At 43.8% G+C, this 17,041-nt stretch overlaps 1 protein-coding gene across 3 annotated transcripts in view; it reads right to left on the bottom strand.

Moving 5' to 3' along the window:
* Positions 1 to 17,041, bottom strand: part of LOC138649182 (fatty acyl-CoA hydrolase precursor, medium chain-like) — a 57,817-nt gene that overhangs the window by 38,959 nt on the left and 1,817 nt on the right. For 2 of the 3 annotated variants that reach the window (XR_011315259.1, XM_069739367.1), the window contains exons 2-11: positions 15,504 to 15,708; positions 7,405 to 7,537; positions 6,407 to 6,540; positions 4,392 to 4,545; positions 3,997 to 4,110; positions 3,755 to 3,850; positions 2,041 to 2,181; positions 1,871 to 1,948; positions 1,633 to 1,780; positions 560 to 709 (exon numbers count right to left, since the gene is read on the bottom strand). The exons of the other annotated variant lie outside the window; for it this stretch is intronic. Coding sequence is in view for 1 of the 2 variants with exons in the window: in XM_069739367.1 (XP_069595468.1) it covers positions 560 to 709; positions 1,633 to 1,780; positions 1,871 to 1,948; positions 2,041 to 2,181; positions 3,755 to 3,850; positions 3,997 to 4,110; positions 4,392 to 4,545; positions 6,407 to 6,540; positions 7,405 to 7,537; positions 15,504 to 15,708 (1,353 nt within the window). In the remaining variant the exon portion in view is untranslated. The remainder of the gene's footprint in view (positions 1 to 559; positions 710 to 1,632; positions 1,781 to 1,870; positions 1,949 to 2,040; positions 2,182 to 3,754; positions 3,851 to 3,996; positions 4,111 to 4,391; positions 4,546 to 6,406; positions 6,541 to 7,404; positions 7,538 to 15,503; positions 15,709 to 17,041) is intronic. 3 annotated transcript variants of the gene reach the window in all.

Genomic DNA, 17,041 nt, shown 5'->3' on the forward strand with positions numbered 1-17,041 from the left:
TCCAGCCAGGATATATCTGATAGTGGGGCTGACTTGGTGGACACTGTGGCCTTGGACCACCATAGGGTCATCATGGAAAAAACAAACAAAATATAAGAGCATCATACCATTTTTGCATGGGTTCTCTGTCTAGGAAATCTGTTGTGATTCCTTATCTAGTGGAATAAACCGCATGCAGACACCCTTCTGGTTATTGGGGGTTTATGGAAACAATGATAAGCAGCACGGTGGCTCAGTGGATAGCGTTGCAGCGCTGGAGTCCTGGGTTCAAATCATCAGGGACAACATCTGCAAGGAGTTTGTATGTTCTCCCCGTGTTTGCGTGAGTTTCCTCCGGGTTCTCCAGCTTCCTCCCATATTCCAAAGACATACTGATAGGGAATTTTGATTGTGAGCCACAACAGCAATGATAATGTGTGCAAAACTGTAAAGGCCTGCGGAATATGTTAGCGCTATATAAAAATAAAGATTATTATAGTCATGTCACTTCGGGGGCTTTTTCCCACGTATACATTGTATCAAGGGCAGAAATGCAATGTACTTATTTTCATTGACTCACCAGAGTTTAAGACACCATATCTTAGGAAAGGTCCCCCGGACGCAAAAAATAGCTCGGCACCGTGAGCGGAATTCACCAGATGTGGTCTTACGTGTACTAAAAAGCTTGGCGAGTGCTGGAACTCATACAGATACACAGGGAGCCCCATATCTATCGAGAAATAAGAAGACCAAGAGTCGTGTGTCCGCACCATGACATTGTACAGTCTGAGATGTTACTAAGGATAATGCTCATCCACGAGCTGCTGCTGTGCCTGTATGAGACTGGGACAGTCATCTCCTGGGCATTTTTAAGGTTTCGAGGCAGTAACCAAAATGGGAGGTATCAGTGGGTGGCCTCAGCTGCCGTCACGGCTTGTTTTTACACCCATACCTGTTATTAAATTATATGGACACCTTTGTGGTCATTTTATTATGTTTTTATTATGTATTTATTAACTTATATGCATTTATTTGATACCTGCAAATGAGTTGATTGAGTTACTTCTGAGAGCAGCTCATAAAAAAACGAAAATAAAAGTTAAAAACTCTCTCGGCAGAATGAGCTCAGATATAGATTAAGGGGGAAAACCCTTAACGTGTCCTTATCTTTTAAAAAGTGACACAAATAGTAAGTAATTTAGTTTTGCTGCTTGACTGACGACTCCTTTGTCTGAAGTTAAACAGCCAAGGAAGAGGAGGCTGCGCTGGGCCGGGAATAGAGCTGGAGTGACAGAGGTTTCAGATCTACAAATAGTTCTTTTACTCTATTCCGCGCCTCTATGCTGTGAGACTTCAGGCAAAAAGGCAGTAAATCAAATAAGAGGAGGCGGCGCTGGACTAGGAATAGAGCTGGAGCAACGGAGGCTTCAGATCAACAAATATCTGTTCATTCTCACTTGCATATCAATTTCTCAGTAACCGGGGAACAATGTATATTGCTGGACTTGTCCTAGAGAGCTACATGAGCATATAAATAGTTTGGTTTAGGGAATATAGCTGACAGATTCCTTTTAACAACATTAGCAATATTTTAAGACTTCAAGTCCCAGCATGTCTTAACAGAAAACAAGCTAAAATGTGAGCGGCTTGTACCTCGATGGTATTTTGCAATTCTTAGAGTTGGTATAACGAACACAAGATCGCCGCACAAATCCCGGTAGAGGTCACGAATCTCCACTGGATCAGTAATGTAAGCAAAATACTCGTCCATGACGTGAGGAATTTCTTCTGGGCTCACAGACTAAAAAATTGACAAAAACATAGAAATAATTTTTCATAGAAAACTAAACGGTAATAAGAACATAAAAGCACCGCAGTCATCTTATCTCACCAGTACAGGAAGATTTTGAAGCTTCATCACCAAAGACTCCCGCGTCATCCCGGCTGTTACATTTGAGAAGTCTAATCGCTAAATACAAAGATACTGTATATCGTTTATCATAACATGGAAATCGCTTTCAAAACGCCACCAGAAACGTTCATGAATGAGCTGCCACCTACCGATAGAGTTGTCAGGATGAACTCCTGATTGCTCATTCCCAGGAGGAACGGGACCTTGTTACTTTCCTTGTTAGCAAACATCGTCACTACTGGTTTCGGTAGAAAAACACCGTCCACAAAACCAGGAAGAGGCAGCATGCCCTACAGAGACGGAATATTGTGATGGATCAGTGGGTATGTGCACCCCGATATATGACTGATAAATACTGGTTATATGAAATAAGAACAGAATATTTGACACTGGATCGCTGATTTTCTCTTCTACTGACACTGAGGTCCGACTTCCACCAATGTAAGAATATAGGAATAACCCCCTTCACGCCTGAAGATATTGTGCTTTTGCTTTTTCTTCCTTGTCTTCCAAGAGCCTTATTTTTTTTATTTTACTACCCCCATAGCCGTATGAGGGCTCATTTTTTTGCCAGACGAATTGTAGCTTTGAACGGCACCATTTATTTTATCATATAAAGAAAAATGAGGAAAAAAAGCTTAAAGTGTGGTGGAAAGAAAAAACCCTAAATTCCGTTGTTGTTTTTATGGTGTTCACCGTTGGGTAGAAATGACCTGATAACGTGATTCTCCATTCAATATGGGACACAAATCACACCATCTCTAAAGAAGACCTGCGATTCATTACCCGATGTAACCATCTAACTCCAAGCCTTCCAGGGGGACGTGATACTCTTGTGACACAATCACTCGGACAATCATATCGATCTGCTTCTCCCCATAAATGTCCCACTCACCTAAAATATAGGATGACCTAAAATATAATTATACTAATATTTCTAATTTTCTTCCACTAGCATCCTTGTGGGGTAACACTCAGTTTTACTAAGAATTCAATTCCTCCCTGGCGTTCTGTACGTGAATCGCATCCGATATTAACAGGTTCCACCACCAATTTAAAGAGAACCTGTCATCAGGGTTATACATATTAAACTAAAGGTATGGCCATAATGGTGCTGGATTAACAATTTAATACATAATTTCTGTGAAGAAATCCGTAGATCGTTTTTTATAAAATCTCAACCTTCGCGTGCGGCGTAACAAACACAATTTTATTAATGGGAAGCAGTTTGGTCCCCCATGCTCTCCAATCTAGCAGCATTCACATATGTATTACTAAACGCCCTGCCTAACCAGCCCTGTATAATGTTATTCAGCTAAATAAATGTTTTAAAAAAAGAATTTATATTGTCCCCGTTTCCTATGCTAATGAGGGCTATGACTAGTCGATGGGGCGTTATTTTCCCCAGACTACTCAGCCTTCTTTCCATGTTAGCCCCTGTGTTGTGCGTGATAACATCATTTGGCGACATTGCCGCTCATGCAAATCTCGCGCATGCGCCGCTCTTTTCGGCAGTGTCACTTCAGATACACACTATAAGTTTAGTGACCGGGAGATCAGAAGATGGCTTCCCATCATGTGCAGTGCTCCTCCGAAGCCGTGAAGCGTACATCCGGCTACAGAGGTGCAGTAATGCTGCCTAAATGAGCAGCGCATGCACAAGATTTGAATGACTTAGTGATGAAGCCGGCTGGTACAAATTATGTCATGTGTAAAGAGGGCTGACTAGTCTGGGGAAAAAAAACATTAATACGCAGAAAAAGAAATGGAAAACTAAAAGAAATTGATCAATTAAAGGAATTTAGATCTTAAACATTGTCCAAGTAGTTCCCCAGTTTTGTTGTAGTGTGACACGGCACCTACCATTCTCTGGGTAATAATGTACATTTCTTCCTCTGATTTCTTCATCAGACAGTCGTCTATGGAGGCAAGAGCACAGCCCGATAACTCCGATATTATCTGCAGAGGAAAATGGTCTAAAAGTCAGATATCGCATACAAAAAAAAGTTTATTCAGTCGCACTCCCCTCGCCAACCTCTATTAATATGTAACTGCTCAGACACCGGTGTTATTTCTATTGGCGAATATAGCGGGGCAATAATTACATTTTGGAAGTAGATGAGCTCTTCAGACGTGCTGACCACGAAGCCTGACGTAGATACGATTCCGCTCTCGGAGATGGCGCGGTGGAACAGACCTTTTGCTAAAGGAGATGCCAGCTAGAAGAAGAGACAATCCAGGTTATTGGTGTTTTTTTTATCCCATGGATTAGACATATTTGTTATTCTTTGTTCTGATTTTTCTTGCACAGTTTTTGCACATCGACCTGTCCTTTATTAACTACTATCATGGGGAAAAAAACAAAAAGAGTGAACTGAAAGTTAACAACTCTATAAGCATTTTCTCATGCATTTGTAAGAATAAAAAAAGATCAGCTCATGAAGTCAATGAGAAGATTATCCCAGTGACGATAAGTTCTCAATTATTGGACAGAACTTACGAGAGCAGAAACGCTGATGTCTCCAGCAGATTCACCGAATATAGTGACAGAGGAGGGATCACCCCCAAAATCTGCAATATTTTCCTGTACCCATTGGAGGGCGGCAACTTGGTCCACAAACCCATAATTGCCACGTAATCGGTTGTCTCCAGTACTGAAAACAAAAAATGACATAAATCTGATAGGAAAATAAAGCCCGAAAGTAATATCTATCCCTTACAGAATACATCAAATAAATCTACATAAAAATTACCTAAACTAGGGTACATAATGTATTATACTCCAGAGCTGCACTCACTATTCTACTGGTGCAGTCACGGTGTACATACATTACATTACTGATCCTGAGTTACATCCTGTATTATACCCCAGAGCTGCACTCACTATTCTGCTGGTGCAGTCACTGTGTACATACATTACATTACTGATCCTGAGTTACATCCTGTATTATACTCCAGAGCTGCACTCACTATTCTGCTGGTGCAGTCACTGTGTACATACATTACATTACTGATCCTGAGTTACATCCTGTATTATACCCCAGAGCTGCACTCACTATTCTGCTGGTGCAGCACTGTGTACATACATTACATTACTGATCCTGAGTTACATCCTGTATTATACTCCAGAGCTGCACTCACTATTCTGCTGGTGCAGTCACTGTGTACATACATTACATTACTGATCCTGAGTTACATCCTGTATTATACCCCAGAGCTGCACTCACTATTCTGCTGGTGCAGTCACTGTGTACATACATTACATTACTGATCCTGAGTTACATCCTGTATGTTACCCCAGAGCTGCACTCACTATCTTGCTGGTGCAGTTACTGTGTACATACATTACATTACTGATCCTGAGTTACATCCTGTATTATACTCCAGAGCTGCACTCACTATTCTGCTGGTGCAGTCACTGTGTACACACATTACATTACTGATCCCGAGTTACATCCTGTATTATACCCCAGAGCTGCACTCACTATTCTGCTGGTGCAGTCACTGTGTACATACATTACATTACTGATCCCAAGTTACCGCCTGTATTATACTCCAGAGATGCACTCACTATTCTGCTGGTGCAGTCACTGTGTACATACATTACATTACTGATCCTGAGTTACATCCTGTATTATAGCCCAGAGCTGCACTCACTATTCTGCTGGTGCAGTCACTGTGTACATACATTACATTACTGACCCTGAGTTACATCCTGTATTACACCCCAGAGCTGCACTCACTATTCTGCTGGTGCAGTCACTGTGTACATACATTACATTACTGATCCCGAGTTACATCCTGTATTATACTCCACAGCTGCGCTCACTATTCTGCTGGTGCAGTCACTGTGTACATAAATTACATTACTGATCCCGAGTTACATCCTGTATTATACTCCTGAGCTGCACTCACTATTCTGCTGGTGCAGTCACTGTGTACATACATTACTGATCCTGAGTTACATCCTGTATTATACTCCAGAGCTGCACTCACTATTCTGCTGGTGCAGTCACTGTGTACATACATTACATTACTGATCCCGAGTTACATCCTGTATTATACCCCAGAGCTGCACTCACTATTCTGCTGGTGCAGTCACTGTGTACATACATTACATTACTGATCCTGAGTTACATCCTGTATTATCCTCCAGAGCTGCACTCACTATTCTGCTGGTGCAGTCACTGTGTACATACATTACATTACTGATCCTGAGTTACATCCTGTATTATACTCCAGAGCTGCACTCACTATTCTGCTGGTGCATTCACTGTGTACATACATTACATTACTGATCCTGAGTTACATCCTGTATTATACTCCAGAGCTGCACTCACTATTCTGCTGGTGCAGTCACTGTGTACATACATTACATTACTGATCCTGAGTTACATCCTGTATTATACTCCAGAGCTGCACTCACTATTCTGCTGGTGCAGTCACGGTGTACATACATTACATTACTGATGGTAAATGATGAATAATGGAGGATATAACTGGAAATATCTTTACCTGAAGAACCCCAGGATCCCCAGCCTGTACTGGATGCTCACCACCACTACGTTCTCATAGGCACTAAGTGCGGAGCCATCAAAAATGCAGGCGAGCCCGAACAGCAGCCCTCCACCATGTATAAAAACCATTACCTAGGGGAAAGGGGAACAGAATAAAATTTATGGGAAAAGTCATTGTTCTTCCAGGCCTACCACTGGTAACCTCCTCAGAAACAGCACATAGTGTTATATAGTGCAGTAGATATCGCTCATATACCTATTATAGGAGAAATGTGTTAAATATATTTATTTCGTATTTTTATTTTATTTGTATATTTATGTATTCAGGACTGTTTACCAGATGCGATACTCCAAAGAAAATGTCACAATGTTTCTTATAAAGAAATGGTGGTTAATTGGATTCTCCAGCAAAAAGAATAATTGAAGCAAAACATAAAATAGGTGAAATAGTTACAAAGAGATTGTCCATTTGTCCATATCAAAGCTTGTTCTCCATCTTTCCTGGGATCCAGAATGGAAGCTTGCGTCTGTCTGTGTCAATATCATGGCTGAAGATGTTGCAGGAATAGGAACGGGTTAGCTTAAAAGTCAGCTGCTCAGCGTCCAGACTCTCTGCCTGGTGTCACTGTAAAGTGAAAAGTGTCCTCCCGTCTCCTTGTGTGTCACGTGGCTATATATACCCATTTACACTGGGGTATGTGTACAGATTTAACACATGGAATGTCAGCTAAACCTGATATGAGGGTAAAGCAATTTACCAATGCAGAATTGAAATAAAAAATTAATTTGATTTAACAATATGAAACAAAGAATAAAAGTAAGAAACTAATAGAAAAGCACAGAACGAAACTCTAACATTTAATATCAACAAAGTCTGAAACAACATACTGTATAATTAAGAACAAACTGACAACATTCTGACACTCCCAGCAGGGCGCACACAGCTGTGAGGACACGCTCGGGGCATTAGTATAGGTAAACACTGCAGATACTTACAGGTAACTTAGATTTCTTGTCTCTGTCGGCCGGAGTGAACACATTCAGGTACAGGCAATCTTCTGAGGAACGGGGCAGCCGTGAAGAGGATGGGTAATTTACTTCTACCCGATGGTCTTCTAACTGTAAACACCTGAAATATACAGAATCCATAGTAGAAAAAAAAATCACTGACATCACTGAATGCTAGATGTTCTCCTTAGTGTCAGCTGGGGGAAGCTGACCAGAGTGGATTTGTGTTGGAGCCGAAGAGAGATAAGCTGAGTCTCTCTCTAAGAAGAGTCTGCACAGACCTTGTGCACCAATCTGCAAGTATCAGTGGCTGCTATGGATGATAGCCGTTTTTGTTTGACTGAACTGGGAGTATCTCAGCCGGCTGTGAGTAGCCAAAGTCTAATTTGTTTAGTAAGTATCTGCACATGGCTAAAGGTACCGTTACACTAAACGACTTAACAACAATCACGACCAGCGATACGACCTGGCCGTGATCGTTGGTAAGTCGTTGTGTGGTCGCTGGGGAGCTGTCACACAGACAGCTCTCTCCAGCGACCAACGATCAGGGAAAAGACTTCGGCATCGTTGAAACTGTCTTCAACGATGCCGAAGTCACCGGGTAATATAAATAGAGATGGCGTGCACTCTTAAATTAAAAGAGACAGGTGCAGGCTGAACCTGGATACCATCCAGTAGACCAATCGATTCATAGAAAAACAGCCGCACACAAATATTTGGAGTTTTTTTTCAAATGCAAAGAAAGAGTAGTTTATTGAATTCACCACAGAAGTATAGTAGCGTAGAGGTAACGTTTCGGCCCCAAGGCGGGCCTTTGTCAAACCTCACTTGTTGTAGAGAAAGGTATGGTAAAGAAGGACCCCGCAGAGACGGGACAGACAATGGAGATAAGCAGGCTCCAACAGGAGAGAACACTGGACAATGCGTGGAATGCTTGGAGGCTAAAGCAAGAAAAGTGATCCCAGTCAGGGCTGCGGGTCCGGGTTGTAGGGGTACCTACACATCACTACAGGTACCCCTACAACCCGGACCCGCAGCCCTGACTGGGATCACTTTTCTTGCTTTAGCCTCCAAGCATTCCACGCATCGTCCAGTGTTCTCTCCTGTTGGAGCCTGCTTATCTCCATTGTCTGTCCCGTCTCTGCGGGGTCCTTCTTTACCATACCTTTCTCTACAACAAGTGAGGTTTGACAAAGGCCCGCCTTGGGGCCGAAACGTTACCTCTACGCTACTATACTTCTGTGGTGAATTCAATAAACTACTCTTTCTTTGCATTTGAAAAAAAACTCCAAATATTTGTGTGCGGCTGTTTTTCTATGAATCGAAGTCACCGGGTAAACATCGGGTTACTAAGTGCAGGGCCGCGCTTAGTAACCCGATATTTACCCTGGTTACCATTGTAAAAGTAAAAAAAAAAAACACTACATACTCACATTCTGATGTCTGTCACGTCCCACGGCGCCGGCCATAAAGCAGAGTCAGAGCACAGAGGTGATGTCACCGCTGTGCTCTGCTTTCCGGCCGGCGCTGACAGTCAGTGCAGGGAAGCTGACGCCGGGGGACGCGACAGACATCAGAATGTGAGTATGTACTGTATTTTTTTTTACTTTTACAATGGTAACCAGGGTAAATATCGGGTTACTAAGCGCGGCCCTGCGCTTAGTAACCCGATATTTACCCTGATTACAAGTGAACACATTGCTGGATCGGCGTCACACACGCCGATCTAGCGATGACAGCGGGTGATCAGCGACCAAAAAAAGGTCCTGATCATTCCCCACGACCAACGATCTCCCAGCAGGGGCCTGATCGTTGGTCGCTGTCACACATAACGAGATCATTAGCGGGATCGTTGCTACGTCACAAAAAACGTGACGTTGCAACGATATTGTTAACGATATCGTTATGTGTGAAGGTACCTTAAGGCTAGGGATTTTGAGTTTATGGGTTTTGTTGTTTTTTTTTGGTGCTATGCAATCTGTGGAAATAATCGTCACATTGCTTTGACACAAGAATCCAGTTCATGTGTGAACGCTTCCTAATGCCTAAAAAAGAGCTTGAATCCCTAATATTGGTGTTTGAATGCACAGCAGAGTCCAAAAGAGTACAGTAAATATCCTGGGTTACAGCATTGAAAACAGTCTGAAACCATGGAGGAGCTTGTTAAGCAACTGGCCCAGACTACTATGCTGCAGAAGCAGCAGGACCAACAAGAAACCAACAAACTCTTGATCCAAGAGTATCAACAGCAGCAGTAACAGTTTCAGCAGCAGCAGCAGATGACTCTCTTGGCAGAAATTGTCCAGGCCAGGGAGATGGCACCTCACGCCAACCAAAGTGAAGGTATCTGTGTAAGGGGAACTGTATGGGATGCCTTGTAGAAAATGACTCTGGAGGATGTGGTTAAGGCTTTTCTTACTGTATTTAAAATAGTGGCAGACAGGGAGAAACTGTCCCCAGAGCAAAGGCTCTAGCTCCATATCTTATCCGAAAGCAGCAGAAAGCAGACTATGGCCGTGCTCTGCAGTACGGCAAGCTTCGGCAAGGACTTCGGCAAGCTAAAGGTGGAGATTATGGCAGGTTGGAGCGTCACCCTGGCAGTTTGGGTGCAACGGGTGCACCTCTGGCGCTACTAATTGGACAAGCCTCCCTGTTCTCTGCTGTTTGATCTGTTACATATGGTGCAAATTTGATTGCAGCCTGAGACTTGCTCTCAGGCACAATGGTGGTGGACTGATTTATCAACTCACTACCTAAATCTATGCAAAGCTGGTTTTGCCCAAGGGAATCCCCAGAATGCAGATGACTTTGTGAGCCTTGTGGAAAGATACTTGGCCATGGAGAACACCCTGTGTAGTCAAGGGAGCTTGAGGTCACTGTTCTGGGATACAGAAAACAAAGGGCCCAAGACCACATCTGGTAGGGTGCCGAAAGACCCAGGACGGGTCAGAGCTGGGTTTTCAAAGGGTAAACCTTGCATCATTATCTGTTAGCAAGGTGTCGTGCCCCGAGGTAAATATCAGCTAATTGTCTGTGGCTGGAGCTACTTCTACTTCGTCTATCCTGCCTGCCATGCCTCAGGAGTGCCAGGTAAGTGTGAACTGTGTCCAAGTGACAAGACTTCTGGACTCAGGGAGCTTGATGACCCTGACAAGGTCCACAGTTCTGCATGTGCTAGTCTCTGGGAAGAGGGTGGGGGTAAGGTGAATCCACAGAGATGCTAAGAACTATCCCATTGCCCAAGATGACATATTCGTATCCTGTGGTTCTGTGTCTCAACAAGTGGGATCGGTCAAGGACTTGTTGCATGCTATTGTTATCAGTCGAGATTTTCCTTTGTTCTGAGACTCATGGGCTGAAGCCGTAGCACCCAAGTGGTCCAGAATGCCGCTAGTAGTCGGCTATAGTAACAAAGGCACATGATGTAAACGTGAATTTCTGTTCATTCTACAGGCTAGAAAGGAGGATGAGGAAGTATCTCATGAAACCAATATCCCTGACCTGGAGGAGTCCCAGGACAACTGCTCAAGGAGTTAAAGGTAGAAGATAGTTTTGAAAATGTGTGTTAAATGGTGTTCCTCAGGAGTTGGGAGACGATAATTTCCGAAATTGGCCAGGCATAATGATCTGATGTTTCATGGGACAGGTAAAAAAGTGCCTCCTCAAGGTGCAAAAGGAAAAATCCAGGAGGTATAATAGGTAAGTTCAGGGGAGAAAATGTAAGCCTGGAGATCAGGGACTTGTGTTAGTGACGACAGGAGAGCACAAGTTCCTTACCCAGTGGCAGGTACCTATAGTGTTGCTAAGATTCCAAGGCACCTGTGATGACACAGCATTTCTTCTTCATTATGCCAGACATAATTCAGTAGGCCCAAAATCATAAACTGTTGTCTGAAGTTTTGACTCTGTTTGTAGGTTGAATTAATATTTGTAAATGAACGAATTTGTAAATGGAAGAATATTTACCTCTTCTATCAGCTCCTACAGTTTATTGTACTGTTATCTTTGCAAAAAAGGGATGCAGAGTCACTGAACAATGATGTTTGCTGTTATGTCGATTACACATTGTAATGGTCCATGCAGTTTGTTGACCTGCAAACATTCAAGGATAAACTATAAATAATCTAAGGAAGGAAAGTTGTGAACTATATAACGAGATTGTGCCTCTGTTCCAGGGGAGTCTACAGAATGTTAGCTTAGGAGACCAAGGCCCCAAACTAAGAACACAGATCTGCTTTATTGACCATCACTGATCTCCTGGGATGTCTCGAAGAATCCAGGTTGGGACAATCAGGCCACCTGGTATATATCTCACTGCTCTTGGCTATCTTCCTAAGCATGTCGTTACCTACTATCTGTGGAGGGCCCACAAAAAGCGGGGTGCCACTGGTGGGGGTAATCGGCCCTGGAAGCAGCTCTAATACTGGCGAAAGGGAGACTCTGTAACTTACGCCACCTTGGCTATGTTGCTGGGACTGTTCTACATGCTATTGTTTGTTGGTGGTTCACTAAATTATTGCCACACCCTGGAGTTGTCTGAGTAGTGTTCTGCCCACAGGAAGAGAGAGCAAGTGTCACACCGTTAACGGCGATAAAGGGGCAGGACGGTGTACTGGAACCCGCACCTGTCCTTGCCACTATAAGGGGCCCTGGCTTTCCCTTATCTCAGGGGTACCTATGAAGGTTAGGAGGCCTGAGCCGCCAGCGTATCCCTGTCTCCTGTGCAGGCCCTATCAGTGACCCCCTCTCCCCCCAAGAGAGGTGGACTGCACCAGTGTATAAATATCACCATACAGAGTATACAGACAAGGAAAAGGAAAACCACACTTAGCTTAATGCTGCAAGGCACAGCACAGCAGGAAGAAACACCAGATACAACGGACACAGCTGTAGAACAACAGTTCCCAGCTAGCTCCTACTCCTGGCTTGGTCGCTGAGGAATGAACTAACACCGACAGTCAGCTGATGAACCAGGTGACCTCTTAAAGGATGGAGGGAGTGGTCACCACAAACATCAGCCGACCCAGCAGCAATGCAATAACATCAGCAGCCACCGGGGGGAAAAAACTGCATTAACCCCCGATGACCAGAAAGGAAAAAAGGTCTTAAACTGAGGCAACCAGATCTGCCACAAATCAAAAATTGGATCGTGACAGTACCCCCCTTTCAATGAGGGGCCTCTGGACCCTCAACACTGGACCTCACCAGTAAGCAACCTACAGTGAGAACGACTCGATTCACCAGAGTTCACCTCCCCAGTCACCTGACCCTCAGGTTTACGGTGGACACAGCACGGTGGAGAAGACAACGTAGGCGGCACAAATCTCCAGAGCGCCGACCTGTGGAATGAGTTGTGTATGGGCATTATTGAGGGTAACTCCAACTGGTAAGTCTTCGAACTGACAATGGCTGACACCCGATATGGCCCGAATACCCTCGAACTCCAGATTCCAGTTCCACCCTTCCACCTGATATTTTTGGTGGACACCCAAAAGTAGTCATTCACACACACTGAACGTTTATTTTCACGCATGCGTCTGCCACAAGATGGTGAACTCTTTACAGAACCGACAACAGAGGCATCCCCCTGTGTCACCATACTCACACCCCCACTATGCACCGAGGGAACCACCATCCTCCTCTGACCCCTCCTCCTGAGGGTAAAGTCTTGCCCCTACTTCCTTTAAGCACCTCTAATGCCCCCACTGGAGAAGATGGGGTAGGTTGTAGAAGGACGGCAGAGATCGTAGCTCCAGGGCAGCAGTCCTCACACGACTGACCCCAGCTGACTACTTCTCTGGACTGCCAGTCTATGACAGGGTTGTGTCTTTTCAACCAAGGGAGACCTAAGACAATGGGAGTTGGTATGCCCTCCAAGACGTAACATGACAGGTACTCTTCATGTCAAGCCCCTATACGCAGAAGTATATTGTCAACGACTTGGGTAATGGTCCCCTGGCTGAGCGGTACAGAGTCAATCGCCTGGACGCTTAGGGGTCTAGCTAGCGACCTACTCATCAGGCCATGTGTCTGGACAAAATGAGCATTCACCAAATTGACTCCTGCTCCACTGTCCACCAGCACCGGAATATTCTCAGTTACCCCACCAACAACCACCTCAGCAGGTAAAGTACACTGAGACGAGAAAACGGAGGAAATATACACTCCCTGGTCTCTTCCTTCCACACAACCAGGGGGACATGGCTTTTTAGATGGAACAGGTATTTTGGTGCGAGCTGGGCAGACATTGATAAAATGACCAGTGTGCCCACAGTAGAAACATGCCCCCACACCACGGCGAACCCCAGACAACCCCGTTTGGGATCCAACTCCTCCCAGCTGCATGGGTTCGTCCGCCTGCCCAGGTGTGTCCTCCTCCCTAGCAACGACTATAGGGGGCACATTTGGTGTGTGCCTCTCTCTCAAGCGTCTATCCACCTGGATGGCAAGGGACATGGCGGCCTCAAATGACTTGGGGGCGGCGTACTGCACCAGAGTATCTTGTAACCTAGGGGACAGACCCTGCACAAAATGGCTCCTAAGGGCCGGGTCATTCCACTGTGTGTCAGTGGCCCACCTCCTGAACTCTGAACAGTAGTCCTCCGCCGGCCGGCCCCCCTGCTTGATCTTACGGAGTCGGGATTCCGCCAAGGAGACGCCGTCCGGGTCACCATATACCAGCGCTGCAAAAAACTCGTCCACTGACCGTAGAGATAGAGAACCAGTCGGCAGGGAGAAGGTCCAGTATTGGGGATCACCTTTAAGAAGGGAAATGATGATTCCACCCGTTGTTCCTTACTCCCTGATGAACGAGGGCGGAGAATAAAGTATAACTTACAGGCCTCCTTAAAAACCAAAAATGTATCTCTCCCACCAGAGAACCTGTCAGGAAGAGATCTCTTGGGCTCTGATTGAGCATGTACATGGGCCGAAGCCCAAAACCCCACCAAATGCTGCAGCTGCTGCACCACCTCACCACGCAGCACCTTAAACTCGTCGGTGAGGGTCTGAAGCAGTTGGACAAAGGCCTGCATCTGAGCCATGGCTCACCAGAAAAAATGTGAAGGTCGGTGTTAATGTCACGGCGTTAACGGCGATAAAGGGGCAGGACGGCGTACTGGGACCCGCACCTGTCCCTGCCACTATAAGGGGCCCTGGCTTTCCCTTATCTCAGGGGTACCTATGAAAGTTAGGAGGCCTGAGCCGCCAGCGTATCCCTGTCTCCTGTGCAGGCCCTATCAGTGACCCCCTCTCCCCCCAAGAGAGGTGGACTGCACCAGTGTATAAACATCACCATAACAGAGTATACAGACAAGGAAAAGGAAAACCACACTTAGCTTAATGCTGCAAGGCACAGCACAGCAGGAAGAAACACCAGATACAACGGACACAGCTGTAGAACAACAGTTCCCAGCTAGCTCCTACTCCTGGCTTGGTCGCTGAAGAATGAACTAACACCGACAGTCAGCTGATGAAACAGGTGACCTCTTAAAGGATGGAGGGAGTGGTCACCACAAACATCAGCCGACCCAGCAGCAATGCAGTAACATCAGCGGCCACCGGGGAAGGGGGGGGGACTGCATTAACCCCCGATGACCAGAAAGAAAAAAAGATCTTAAACTGAGGCAACCAGATCTGCCACAAATTCAAAATTGGATTGTGACAGCAAGTGTTAAGTGGTATGTGCTAGTGGACTAGAGCATCCACTGACCCCCATGTCTCCACAGCACAACAGAAAGTTTGGATAAAGTGTAGATTTTATTCCATCCTTAAAATGCATGGTGAAATTACAAAAATGAGGTAGACTATGCAACATTTTGGCCCCAACAGGCTTTTTTCAAGTCAGAAATACAATAAAAATCACAGCCATGGTGCCTGGACAAGGCTAGGAATTTTGTGGTTATGGCTTTATTTCGATGCTGTGCAACCTACGGAAATAAACGTCACATTGTTATGACACAAGAATCCAGTGCCTGTGGGAAAGCTACCTAAGGCCTACCTGATAACGTGAAATTCTATAAATACATACAGTAAATATGTACACACAATATGTCACTACAGCCTCATCACAAATACATGACACTCACATGGGAGGAGGATAGGAGGCATCAATGACAGATTTCCAAGGCTCCGGAGGTTCGGGGTTACCAAATCTCAGTGGTCCCACAGGAGGTTTCGCAAAAGGAACTCCGAAAAATCCATCTATGGCCCTAGATGTCTCCTTCACCGGCACTGTGATGCCCCGTAGGTCTCCATACTTAGTGGTTACCAATGGTCTTTCAACGTTCACACCTAAAATCAAAGGTATTATTGGGGATAAATAAAGATAGTATTAATGTTTTATATTCTCATTAGTGGCTTCTCCTGCTATTACACCTTGTACTACTGATATATATTTACTAATCTTTACTGTACAAGTATTAATGATTATAATTACTGCACCCCCCACTACTCGGACAAGAACTGCTATAACACTAACATCTATTGCTCAGCAAATAACTACTACTATAATACTGCTCCTATGTACAAGAATATAATTACTATAATACTGCTCCTATATACAAGAATATAACTACTATAATACTGCCCCTATGTACAAGAATATAACTACTATAATACTGCCCCTATGTACAAGAATATAACTACTATAATACTGCCCCTATGTACAAGAATATAACTACTATAATACTGCCCCCTATATACAAGAATATAACTACTATAATACTGCTCCTATGTACAAGAATATAACTACTATAATACTGCCCCTATGTACAAGAATATAACTACTATAATACTGCCCCCTATGTACAAGAATATAACTACTATAATACTGCTCCTATGTACAAGAATATAACTACTATAATACTGCTCCCTATGTACAAGAATATAACTACTATAATACTGCCCCTATGTACAAGAATATAACTACTATAATACTGCTCCTATGTACAAGAATATAACTACTATAATACTGGCATTACGTACAAGAATATAACTACTATAATACTGCCCCTATGTACAAGATATAACTACTATAATACTGCTCCTATGTACAAGAATATAACTACTATAATACTGCCCCTATGTACAAGAATATAACTACTATAACACCGCTCCCTATGTACAAGAATATAACTACTATAATACTGCTCATATGTACAAGAATATAACTACTATAATACTGCTCCTATGTACAAGAATATAACTGCTAAAATACTGCCCCCTATGTACAAGAATATAACTACTATAATACTGCCCCTATGTACAAGATATAACTACTATAACACCGCTCCCTATGTACAAGAATATAACTACTATAATACTGCTCCTATGTACAAGAATATAACTACTATAATACTGCTCATATGTACAAGAATATAACTACTATAATACTGCTCCTATGTACAGGAATATAACTACTATAATACTGCCCCTATGTCCAAGAATATAACTACTATAATACTGCTCCTATGTACAAGAATATAACTACTATAATACTGCTCATATGTACAAGAATATAACTACTATAATACTGCTCCTATGTACAAGAATATAACTACTATAATACTGATCCCCATGTACAAGAATATAACTACTATTTTGATGGAAATATATAAAATATATA

The sequence above is a fragment of the Ranitomeya imitator genome, chromosome 9 (genome assembly GCF_032444005.1).
Source record: "Ranitomeya imitator isolate aRanImi1 chromosome 9, aRanImi1.pri, whole genome shotgun sequence".
Classification (NCBI taxonomy): domain Eukaryota; kingdom Metazoa; phylum Chordata; class Amphibia; order Anura; family Dendrobatidae; genus Ranitomeya; species Ranitomeya imitator.